The sequence below is a fragment of the Osmerus eperlanus genome, chromosome 7 (assembly GCF_963692335.1).
Source record: "Osmerus eperlanus chromosome 7, fOsmEpe2.1, whole genome shotgun sequence".
Taxonomy (NCBI): Eukaryota; Metazoa; Chordata; class Actinopteri; order Osmeriformes; family Osmeridae; genus Osmerus; species Osmerus eperlanus.
In genome coordinates, this window is record NC_085024.1 from 2,195,796 (window position 1) to 2,207,612 (window position 11,817).

General features: G+C 50.2%; 2 protein-coding genes across 3 annotated transcripts in view; both read right to left on the reverse strand.

Annotated features, from left to right (window-relative positions):
- Positions 1-7,233, reverse strand: part of si:ch211-1i11.3 (mitogen-activated protein kinase kinase kinase 5) — a 32,470-nt gene extending 25,237 nt beyond the window's left edge. For both annotated transcript variants that reach the window (XM_062466467.1, XM_062466466.1), the window contains exons 1-10: positions 6,781-7,233; positions 6,510-6,649; positions 5,930-6,117; positions 5,538-5,706; positions 3,626-3,732; positions 3,175-3,345; positions 2,410-2,522; positions 1,628-1,787; positions 905-1,055; positions 491-595 (exon numbers count right to left, since the gene is read on the reverse strand). In XM_062466467.1, the coding sequence (XP_062322451.1) occupies positions 491-595; positions 905-1,055; positions 1,628-1,787; positions 2,410-2,522; positions 3,175-3,345; positions 3,626-3,732; positions 5,538-5,706; positions 5,930-6,117; positions 6,510-6,649; positions 6,781-7,108 (1,632 nt within the window). In that variant the 5' untranslated portion in view covers positions 7,109-7,233. The remainder of the gene's footprint in view (positions 1-490; positions 596-904; positions 1,056-1,627; positions 1,788-2,409; positions 2,523-3,174; positions 3,346-3,625; positions 3,733-5,537; positions 5,707-5,929; positions 6,118-6,509; positions 6,650-6,780) is intronic.
- Positions 7,234-8,851: 1,618 nt separating this feature from the next.
- On the reverse strand, positions 8,852-11,797 carry snip1 (Smad nuclear interacting protein). Its single transcript, XM_062466475.1, has 4 exons — positions 11,482-11,797; positions 11,043-11,175; positions 10,280-10,851; positions 8,852-9,804 (listed from the first exon to the last, which is right to left on the reverse strand). Exons 1-4 carry the CDS (start codon positions 11,649-11,651, stop codon positions 9,549-9,551), a joined length of 1,131 nt encoding a protein of 376 aa, XP_062322459.1. The 5' UTR covers positions 11,652-11,797; the 3' UTR covers positions 8,852-9,548.
- Positions 11,798-11,817: the final 20 nt, after the last annotated feature.

The following is an 11,817-nucleotide window of genomic DNA, read 5'->3' on the forward strand; positions in this document are numbered from 1 at the left end:
AGGGGGTGAGAGGTGTGTAAGGAGGTGGGTGAGGTGTGTAAGGAGGTGGGTGAGGGGGTGGGAGGTGTGTAAGGAGGTGGGTGAGGTGTGTAAGGAGGTGGGTGAGGTGTGTAAGGAGGTGGGTGAGGGGGTGGGAGGTGTGTAAGGAGGTGGGTGAGGGGGTGGGAGGTGTGTAAGGAGGTGGGTGAGGTGTGTAAGGAGGTGGGTGAGGGGGTGGGAGGTGTGTAAGGAGGTGGGTGAGGGGGTGGGAGGTGTGTAAGGAGGTGGGTGAGGTGTGTAAGGAGGTTTGGTGAGGTGTGTAAGGAGGTGGGTGAGGGGGTGGGAGGTGTGTAAGGAGGTGGGTGAGGGGGTGGGAGGTGTGTAAGGAGGTGGGTGAGGTGTGTAAGGAGGTGGGTGAGGGGGTGGGAGGTGTGTAAGGAGGTGGGTGAGGGGGTGGGAGGTGTGTAAGGAGGTGGGTGAGGTGTGTAAGGAGGTGGGCACCTCAGGTTACCTTGGGGGGGGTGACGTGTTTGAGCTGCACGGTGCAGCTGTCGTCCTCCTCGCTCACACACACGATGCTGGGCTGCAGCAGCTTGCTGGGCTCCATGACCAGCACCTCAAACAGCAACACAACACATTTACACTGGAGACAACGGACTACATTACCCAGCATTCAGTAACACAGCACACAGCTGACTACATTACCCAGCATTCTCTTACACTGGAAATAATAAACTACATTACCCAGCATTCACTTACACCGGATATAAGTGACAACATTACCCAGCATTCAGTTCCAACAGGGCTAGCTGACTAAATTACAGAGCATCCAGGTAGCTAGCTCTCGACAACAACCATCATATTCTGCTGTGCTCTCTAGCCCCGTCCATTAGAGACCAGTAGGATATGGGAGTTGTAGTCTTACAGGGCAGCGTCCGGTGGACTCGGAGGGCTTGCAGGCCTGCAGCAGCAGCTCCATCCAGAAGTCCATAGTGTCCTGGTGAGGAGAGCGCACCTCCGGGGGCTTGGAGAACTGACGGTACAACACATAGGTCTCCATGATGGAGCCCACGTACCTGCAGACAGGACAGCATGTGAGCGCCTACTGCCCGGGACACACAGGACTGCTGTGTCCCAGAGAGGCTCTGGAGGGGTGGAGGCCTTCATACAGAGCTCTCTGTGGGGCGTAGATGGGGGTTCAGCAGGGGGAGGGAGGGGGGGGAGGAAGGGGTGGAGGTGGTCAGTGGAGGGGAGGCGAGGAGGAGGTGGTCGGTGGGTGGAGGTGGTGGGTGGAGGGGAGGAGGAGGTGGTGGAGGGGAGGTGAGGTGAGGAGGAAGTGATCGGTGGAGGGTAGGCGAGGAGGAGGTGGTGGTTGGAGGGGAGGTGAGGGGAGGAGGTGGTGGAGGGGAGGTGGTGGGAGGAGGTGGTCGGTGGAGAGGAGGCGAGGAGGCGGTGGTGGGTGGAGGTGGTGGGGTGTAGGGAGGAGGGAGGGGAGGAGGTGGTAGGGGTGGAGGTGGTGGGAGGAGGTGGTGGGTGGAGGGGAGGCGAGGAGGAGGTGGTGGGAGGAGGAGGTGGGTGGAGGGGAGGTGGTCGGTGGGTGGAGGTGGTGGGTGGAGGGGAGGAGGAGGTGGTGGAGGGGAAGCCTCACCACATTGGGGCCTTGAGGCGGTAGATTTTCTCTGAGGCCTGGATGACCTTGCAGGGCTCGTTGGCCAGGATACTGGCCCCCAGGTAGAAGCCCACATCCCAGTAGTCCTGCATCTTCTCCACGGAGCCCTTCCTCCCCAGCAGGGTACTCAGAGTCACACCTGGACACACACACAAGCAGGAAGACACACACACAGGCAGACAAACACACACACACATACACACAGGCAGGAAGACAAACACACACACACCCACACAGGCAGACAAACACACACACCCACACAGGCAGGAAGACAAACACACACACACACACGAACACACAGAAAACACACACACATACACACAGGCAGAGACACGCATGCAAGGTTTATTTTGCCATTTACAAATTAATGAGCTTGACTATTTATAGATTTTTTAATAATGTAGGAGTAATGTTTTATAAAGGATTAACTTTTCACTACTAACTAATGCATTAAGCAGTAGAGGAATTATAAAGTGTTGTCTGGTGTAGTAAGTGATCTTATGGTTTTAGGGCATTAAATCATCATGACCTTGGAAACACAGACAAGGCTAAACCACTGATGTATCCATGTACACCAGTGTGTACGAATGGTACAAGTAGCTAAGTGGCTTGCTCAACTAGTAGGTTGACAAGAAGAGATTAATAAAATCCTTCCTTTAGTTCTTTAGTATTTAACCCTAGTACTAACCCTAGCCCCCCGCAGTCCTGTCGACATGAGCACAGACAGGGATAAACACAGGAGGTACTGTAACTCAACACACCTATTTTCCGCAGCTCAATTGAGGTGTCAAATTCATGCCCTGCAGCCATGAGCAGGACCACGTTGTTGATTCCAGAGTGGAGGCTGGGCTCGGTCTCAAACGCCTTGCCGTACCTGCAACCGCAGACGTGTTGGACCACGTTAGCATGTTAGAGGAGGGAACGCACCTCAGAAACCCCCTGAACGCCGGCAGCTGATCTCCAGCTGATTTGAAATGTTATGACGTGAAAGATAGTTGTACGTGCCTTTGGTTAAATGCTTCTGCTGAATGAATACAATATAAACATGTACGCGTGTAACAGGAACAGAGATAGTTAGGGAGGTCAGGAGAGAGAGGGGGTGGTGCTGGGGTTAGGGAGGCCCAGAGAGAGGGGATGGTGCTGGGGTAGGGAGGCCCAGAGAGAGGGGATGGTGCTGGGGTAGGGAGGCCCAGAGAGAGGGGGTGGTGCTGGGGTAGGGAGGCCCAGAGAGAGGGGGTGGTGCTGGGGTAGGGAGGCCCAGAGAGAGGGGATGGTGCTGGGGTAGGTAGGCCCAGAGAGAGGGGATGGTGCTGGGGTAGGGAGGCCCAGAGAGAGGGGGTGGTGCTGGGGTAGGGAGGCCCAGAGAGAGGGGGTGGTGCTGGGGTAGGGAGGCCCAGAGAGAGGGTGTGGTGCTGGAGTAGGGAGGCCCAGAGAGAGGGTGTGGTGCTGGAGTAGGGAGGCCCAGAGAGAGGGGGTGGTGCTGGGGTAGGGAGGCCCAGAGAGAGGGGGTGGTGCTTGGGTCTCACCAGTAGCTGGCCTGGTCTCTGCTGCTCTGCTCTCTGAACCCGGAGCTCAGGAACATGTCCTTGTAGATGCGGCCACACAGACAGTACACGTCCGACGCCACCTTCCCCTCAGTCTCCACGAGGGGCAGGATCACAGACAAGGCCAGGGCACGATCTCCTGGACGATTCCTCCTGGTCATCACAAACACGAGGAGGGTAGGGGGAGAGGAGAGGAGGGGGAGGGGCGTGTAGGGGGAGAAGAGGAGAGGAGCGGGGAGAAGAGGAGAGGAGGTTAGAACAACAATCTCCTAGCTGTGGACCAGGAACAGTGTTCCACAGACAGTGTACTGAACTGTACAGAGAAATTCTCTCTTTCCCCTGACAAGGGTACTTAGTTTCAGCTGATAGCCTTATCCGAACATCAGGGTAAATAAGGGTGTAACTACTCAAACAGGTGCTACAAGACAAGTACCTGTTTAGTGCAAATATGTAATGGAATTTGATGTTCTGTTGGGCTGTGACCAGGCACATGGGTAGGTCAGTCAAGGTCTCCACCAGCTTGATTATAGCATCGTAGTCCTGCAGAGACAAGCCAGTCTGCATCACAGTACATTATTCACAGCTTTAATCCTCATCACATAGTGTACTCCATGTGAAGAATACTCACTACTACTGCTGCAGATAACGGTTTGTAGTAAAGATTTTTAAAAGATCTTGTTTCCATTGCAGAGAAGAATAGAGACATATTGGTTTACCGATGTAGTGTTTGTTTAATATAGTTATCTTAGCTGTTCATTTCCTTTAGTGTTGACAGACTGTGGTCATTCATTCTTCAGCAAAGGTCAAGAGCAGGCATCATCGTGTTAATCATCTCACACACACACACACACACACACACACACACACACACACACACACACACACACACACACACACACACACACACACACACACACACACACACACACACACACACACACACACACACACACACACACACACACACACACACACACACACACACACACACACACACACACACACACACACACACACACACACACACACACACACACACACACACACACACACACACACACAGACAGACAGACAGACAGACAGACAGACAGACAGACAGACAGACAGACAGACAGAAAAGCCTCAACACCAGACCAGGAAGCCCATGCAAAACACAGTCACCACCAGTCACCAAGACTTTGCCCTTCATTTACCTGCATGTCTGTAGGGTCATTCATCTACCTGCATGTCTGTAGGGTCATTCATTTACCTGCATGTCTGTAGGTCCCTTCATTTACCTGCATGTCTGTAGGGTCATTCATCTACCTGCATGTCTGTAGGGCCCTTCATCTACCTGCATGTCTGTAGGGCCCTTCATCTACCTGCATGTCTGTAGGGCCCTTCATCTACCTGCATGTCTGTAGGGCCCTTCATCTACCTGCATGTCTGTAGGGCCCTTCATCTACCTGCATGTCTGTAGGTCCCTTCATTTACCTGCATGTCTGTAGGGTCATTCATCTACCTGCATGTCTGTAGGGCCCTTCATCTACCTGCATGTCTGTAGGGCCCTTCATCTACCTGCATGTCTGTAGGGCCCTTCATCTACCTGCATGTCTGTAGGTCAGTAGGGCCTGCCTGCATGTCTGTAGGTCAGTAGAGCCCATCATTTACCTGTATGTCAGTAGGTCAGTAGGGCCTACCTGCATGTCTGTAGGGCCCTTCATTTACCTGTATGTCTGTAGGTTAGTAGGGCCTACCTGCATGTCTGTAGGTCAGTAGGGCCCTACCTGCATGTCTGTAGGTCAGTAGGGCCCCTTCATCTACCTGCATGTCCATAGGTCAATAGGGCCTACCTGCATGTCTGTAGATCAGTAGGCCCTTTATCTACCTGTATGTCTGTAGGTCAATAGGGCCCTACCTGCATGTCCGTAGGTCAGTAGGGCCTACCTGTATGTCTGTAGATCAGTAGGGCCCTACCTGCATGTCTGTAGGTCAATAGGGCCCTTCATTTACCTGCATGTCTGTAGGTCAGTAGGGCCTACCTGCATGTCTGTAGGTCAGTACGGCCTACCTGCATGTCTGTAAGTCAGTAGGTCCTACCTGCATGTCCATAGGTCAGTAGAGTCTACCTATAGGTCAGTAGGGCCTACCTGTATGTCTGTAGATCAGTAGGGCCCTACCTGCATGTCTGTAGGTCAGTAGGGCCCTACCTGCATGTCTGTAGGTCAGTAAGGCCTAAATGTAGGTCTGTAGGGCCTACCTGTAGGTCAGTAGGGCCTACCTGTATGTCAGTAGGGCCTACGTGTAGGTCTGTAGGGCCTACGTGTAGGTCTGTAGGGCCTACGTGTAGGTCTGTAGGGCCTAACCTGTATGTCCCTGTAGGACAGCAGCAGGTTCATGACGATGTCTGGGCTGAGCAGCTCCACTGTGTCCAGGCGGGCCTGGATGCGGCCCAGCTCCTGACTCAGGTCCTGCCCGCTGAAACGCTCACGGGCCGTCCGGATCTCACGGCGGATGGACTCGTGGAAATACTCGCTGTGAGGAGAGGACTTCAGTCAGGATCAGGGGCGGTTCTGGGGGGGGGCAGTGCCCCTGTGACAACAAGCTTGGACCCCCTTGTGGCACCCCCCAAAATGTTTGGATAAGGCTCAATAATAATTAGTCTGAATACTTCTGAACATGGTATTTTGTCTGTTAATGCCTCCAATGAAGAAAACTAACAGTAATGTTTAATGTGCAGTCGTCTAGTAGGTCTGACCTGGAGTGAATGTGCACGTTGTCCAGCAGGTGAACTAGCCGTTCCACCAGCGGGGTGAGCAGAGGTTCCAGCATGAAGCTGGGCTGCATCAGGTCGTTAATGCCCTTCATTAGGCTCGGGTCGCAGGCCAACACCTTGCCCTGGGGAGTCACGATGTACGGGAGGAAGGTGTAGCTTCCACACTGTTCCTGGGGAGAGACCGAGGTTTGGTCTTTATAGAAAGTTATTTTGCAAATTTCACAAAATAACTTTATCAACGTGCTGGCTAGGAACGTCTGCACTAGACTATAGCCTACTTTGACTTGACTGACCGTGTCCTATCAGATTTCAGTTTGCGACACATTAGATAATATACCGTACTGGAACCTATAGGGAAGCCCCGACTCTCTACCCCAGGGAATCATTCTTACCGTGTCGAATGTCATTGTAACATAGCTTGCTGATCTAACAAATGGCAATGCCCGCTTTCAATAACAGTGCGTTGTGAATAATTGACCTTTTCCACAGCTGCTCATCTGTAAACCAGATTGTTATTATGCGACTAGAACACAGGGACTGCATCGGTCTAGCTGTAGCCTACCTTGAGGGCTTGCAGGTCACTCTCCTGCTTGTAGAAGTACAAAATGATGTTGTTGGTCATGCTGAAACTCTCTCTCACACCCAGGTGGTAAAACAGCGACGGCTGGCAGAAGGTGTCACTCATCTCTACGACAGCAACATCTGCAGGGGGAAAATACCAACACATACCTTTGCATGTCGTCTCTCGCAAATGTTTTTCACACAAACTTTCTCAAACCGCCAAAAGAAGTTTGCTTTGCTCGCTTTTGAAAAGGCAACATGCCTGCACTTGCCTGCGTTGTAGAAGCTATCCAGAATATCCGTCGTTCCGAGCGAGATTCTCTCGAACGGAATGGTTTCAAACACCGCATGTGTGTCCGCGCAAGCTTCCTTGAGACATTTTAATGACAAGTTCTCTTCTGCTTGAGGCACCGATGCATCTTCGGTCACTATGTACGCCACGGCGACAGCCCTATTGCGACTCCGGGGTGAAATCAGGTTTTTGTTGGTGCTGCTTATGTCTAACGCCAGTGGATCCTGCCATAGAGTTCCTGACACCCAAATGGGATCCTTCCTCTTCACCTCGTGCAGGCTCATTCGCCGGCGTTCGGTTGTATACATGGTGTCGGTTCTGCAAGCAGTCAGACGCGTTCATTCATGGTGCTTGACCCTTTTCTGTGGTAACAGGAGAAGTGATCCTGTAATTCCCCAGGTGTGCCTTGCCAACTCTCTCCTCTCCGGTGACATTCCCCAAACCCCTCCCATTTCCACTAGCCTTCCTAAAAGTGAAACTCAAACTTCGGGCTGGTTTTTATTGCTCTTCTGCGACATCTGGGGGGTATTCGTCGTAGCTCGCTAAGCGGTTTAGCGAGCTAATTATAAGATAAAGATAAAAGGCTAAGATAAAAAACGCCCCTCTTTTTGGTTCGTGGAAGCAACTTTCGATAAATCACCATAGTAACATATCAATTAGCACTAACCTGCTCCAGAGCAGGCTAACGTAAGTGTAGCTGGATAAGCTTGCCACACCCCCGGAAAATAACATGGCAGCTCCCTTTTTGAGAGACCCAGTTGACCAAGGAGCTATATTTTAGTTCGATAAGCTTTCCATACCAATAGAGTTCTTCGCGATTGCCAAGATCCTTTATTTCACACGGATGAGTTCTTGTTTGAGCGATATCGATTCAGCCGACAAGGACTCATTTATTTGCAAGACCTTCTCGGGCCGTACATTGCAAATATCACACGCCGCAGCAAGCTTTATGCTTTATTATGAGCTTATGCTGCTGTATGTGAATATATGTAACGCACACACACAATGTAATGTGAAGCCCTCTGTGACATGCTTGCGTGTAAAAAGGGCTATACAAATAAATTTGATTTGATTTATAGGCTACATTTTTATACAGTATAGGCGATGCAGAAAACATTGGCAAAGCCGCAGCATGCGTTGCTGTAAGAAAAGTGTACTTGGCGCTTAACCAGCTGATGAATCAATTCATCATATTCCCTGGCCATGTCCCAGTCAATGAAATCAAAGAGGGATTTACACATAGGCCTACATGCATATACACATAGTACATGATATAAGCTCAGTAGCCTACATATATCCTCATAAGTGTCTATGAATTCGTATCAATTAGATACTCTTTGGCCTTGTTTTTATCTAGCCTACTTATTCTGAAAGAGTTGAGATCATTATTTTCGCTAGCAAGATCTCATTCGATTATTAATTTCCATTAAGCCTATACCAGCAGGCACATTTAAAGAAATGTGATCTGATTGATTGGGGTAATGAGGCACTTATACATTTCCCCAAAACTTTCGCATTTAGCTTATTGGCATTTTTTTTGCCAAGCTGCTTGTCTTGCTCTGGCAGCGGTGGCGGTGTTTGACTTAGCCATGATAATATATGCTTATTGTCTTATAGAGACTCATTATAATAGTTTGCTCGGATGGCGAGAATAGCCTATCACCGCTCTCTCTTTCGTATTTTCCGCCATCATACCGTTAGAAAATCACGGTTTTGGTGATCGACCTTTCCTGCCTTTTGAAGTAGGACGTGCACGTGCAATTTCCCTGATAAGTTTAGCCTGATTGAAATTAACCACATGATTTGGATGCGGATCAGCCGTTGACGAACCGATATTTGCTATTCTCACTCATCTCGCTAATGTTAACGGGCTAAAGGGACAATTGATTAACTTAGCTTCAACCCTTACGACGAACGGGGCCCTGCTGTCTGACAAGGTTGCTTATAAAAATAAAAAAAAACACAAAACAAAAAAGTATAACTTCCGATCACCTCATCGAAACCTTGAATAGATCGGCACAGGAAACGCAGTACAGAAGAAACAACAAATATATTTTTCTGACTTTATTTACAATACAAAACATATCAACATAACTACGCATATGGATGTGAAGACAAACAAAAGCTGGAAAAAAAAAGAATCTTGGTTGGAATACTTGTGCAATGCGGTACACTGCGCGTGAGGACTATACACGGCACTCCGCACAGCTAGCACAAATGCACAAAACAAAGGCAGTGACATAACTCTTGAAAGTTGCAAAGATTATGCACAAACACACAAATGAATCCATAGTTCACATTCAGTGCATCCTGTGCAGTTACAGTTAAGTTCCGGACATAAGTAGGCTAGTCTCCAGCAATATTCTTTGTATCCAATGTTCTAATCCAAAAATAGATATTTTTGTAAAGTAATTCCCATGGGCATGAAGCACTTTAGTTGGCCGTTACATGAGCACTGTCAGAGATTGTAGAAATGTGACCATCCTACTGTCCTTGTCTATCGACCTGAGAATAAGGAGTCTCTACCTTCAGACCTCCAGGCCAATGGCAGGTAAATGCAGTGTGTTTTACAACAGTACACTATACAATGCAAACAGACCTTACAACTTCTGGTTAGTCCCATTCACCCTGAACGGTGCCTAACCCCAAAAAACAGCATCAATTCAGGTCATTGATCCACTCCTGGTTTGGGAGGCAGGCTACTGGTGGACGACCTCCTCTACCCAGAATGCCTCCTGGTGGGCGGGGTTACTCGTCCAGCCCGTCGTCCTCCTCCTCCTCCTGCTTGGCGTCTACCTCGGCCGTGTCCGAGGTCTCGTGCAGGATGACGTACTCGCGGCTGCTGAAGCCGAACTTCAGCACGTCCTTCTCCTTGAGCTCGTAGTAGCGCTGGGCCTCGATGCGCTGGTTGTTCAGGTAGGTGCCGTTGCCAGAGCCCAGGTCGATGATGTAGGGCTTCACCCTCCGGCCCGAGGTGCCGTCCGAGCGTGTGAACTCCACCAGCCTGTGGACGTGGGGAACTACATTACTAAGAAGGCAACACTACAACACAGCAGAATTACATGACCCCAAAGGCAACCTTAAAACGAGGCACCAGAACATCGTTACCCAGAGGGCAACCTTCAAACAAGGCAGCAGAACTACATTACCCAGATACAACCTAAAAATAAAAACACTTGGAACCACAACAGACACGGCAACATTACAACAACACTACATTACCCCGAAGGCAACATTACAACACATTATCAAGCAAGCACTGTACCAACAACATAAAATAACTTAATTAATCAAGGCACCGATTCAATTAACAAGGCACCTGAACTAAAGTACCAAGAAAACTGCCTCACCACAACACACTAGAACTACATTACCCAGAAAGCAACACCATCAACCTGAAAATCTAATGTCTAATCTTGTGTCAAACCCCCAGAGAGGTTCTAGAAGGGACCAAGTGGAAAGAGGAGGACTGTTCTCACCTGTACTGAAAGACAGCGTGCTGCTTAGAGCAGGAGGGGTGGTCGATGGGGATGTCGGCAATCTTCCTCTGCCTGCCCAGCAGGTAGGCACTCTGCCTGTGGATGTACATCACTGGGAGAGGCTCGTCGTTCTTGAAGGGGTACAGTCTCCACCGGCGCTTGGGGATGCGAGCCTCTGGGGGCTCGTTGTACTTGATCACCACCCCTCTGAAGGTGTTGGTATCTTCCGTCAGGGCCCCAGACAGTCCAAAGTTGGGCTTTTCCTTGTCCACGGGAGGGGAGGCGCTGCCTTCCCTCTCCTGGGGTTGACCGAAGGCTTGCTCCTCCCCGCCCTCCTCAAACCTGCGCCGGTTCTCTCTGCGTCTGTCGTCATGTTGCTGTCGATCTGCCTGCTGGTGCTGGAATGCCTGCTCGTCTCTCTCCCGGGGTCTCTCTCCTCCCCGCTCCCTCGGCCGCTCCCTCTCCCTCTCCTGGGATCGGGAGTCCGTCTCCCACCGGCTCCTCCGCTCCTGAGGAGGATCGTTGCGTTCGCGTCTCCTGCGATCGTCAGCGCCTCGGTGCTCCTCTCGTTCCTGTGGAGACGGAACGTGAAGCCAGAAGGATAGATTAACTCCGACTGTAATCTGACATAGCACTGGGGAGTAGGCTAACTTTTAAAACGTTGTATTGCTAGTAGAATGACCAGTGTGAGTACTACACTAACGCTGATTAATTAATTAATAAATTCTGTCGTATCCAACTGCATATAATAGGTCAGAATTACCCGCTTTATCTTGGCGTTATCACCTCCGCGGGGAGGGCTTCCACTCCTCTTATTTCTGGGTGATCTGCTGTTTCGTCTCCCCGAAGCCCTGTCCCTTGAACCTGGCGAGCGGTCCCCTGTCCTGGCCGGTGACCTAGCATGATGATAACAATAATAAACGTTACAATTAAAACCAAATTGTCCAGCTGTTAATTCAAAATTGGCACCACACTCACGTACCTGTTACAGCAGACCACAACGAATGTGGTAGATAACGTTCCGGTTCCCGGAGCTAACGCTTATGCTAACGCGTAATTGCTAGCTACTAGTCAGGAAGAATCTAGCTAGCTCTACTAGCCTAGCTATCTTTAGAAAGAGACTTGGTCCTGAATTGACGACTAATACGTTTATATATGTAGCTAGCTAAGACATACAATTAGCTGGCTACAGTGTTGAATACCTGCTAGTTCGTCTCCTCTGCGGCGGCGGACTGGAGCTACGGTCGTTGGATCCAGACCTGGAGCGGCGTGATCGGTGTGGCCTAGGAGGACTGACTTTTTCTTGTTTGATTTTTACTTTAGACTCGCGCACCGGGGATTCTACCCTTCTATGCCGTCTCTCCTTGTCCATCAGGAAATGTATATATTGTTGACTCAGTAAATGTAGCTCAAAACAAACATATAGATGGAAAAAAAAACTGAAATTCAAAAGCGTTGAAAGTTCTGTTGTTGTGCAATGGATGTGTTGCACTTCCGGTACGCTTCGCGAAAAGAATGTCGCATAAACTCCATAACTA

Bases quoted from the DNA above. Each gene is read 5' to 3' on its own strand.
- snip1 (XM_062466475.1), bottom strand. From the start codon at position 11,651: ATGGACAAGGAGAGACGGCATAGAAGGGTAGAATCCCCGGTGCGCGAG. The intron at 11,176-11,481 runs GTATTCAACACT...TCATCATGCTAG, and splicing joins CAGAGGAGACGAACTAGCAG to GTCACCGGCCAGGACAGGGG. The intron at 9,805-10,279 runs GTGAGAACAGTC...CCACGTCCACAG, and splicing joins CACGCTGTCTTTCAGTACAG to GCTGGTGGAGTTCACACGCT.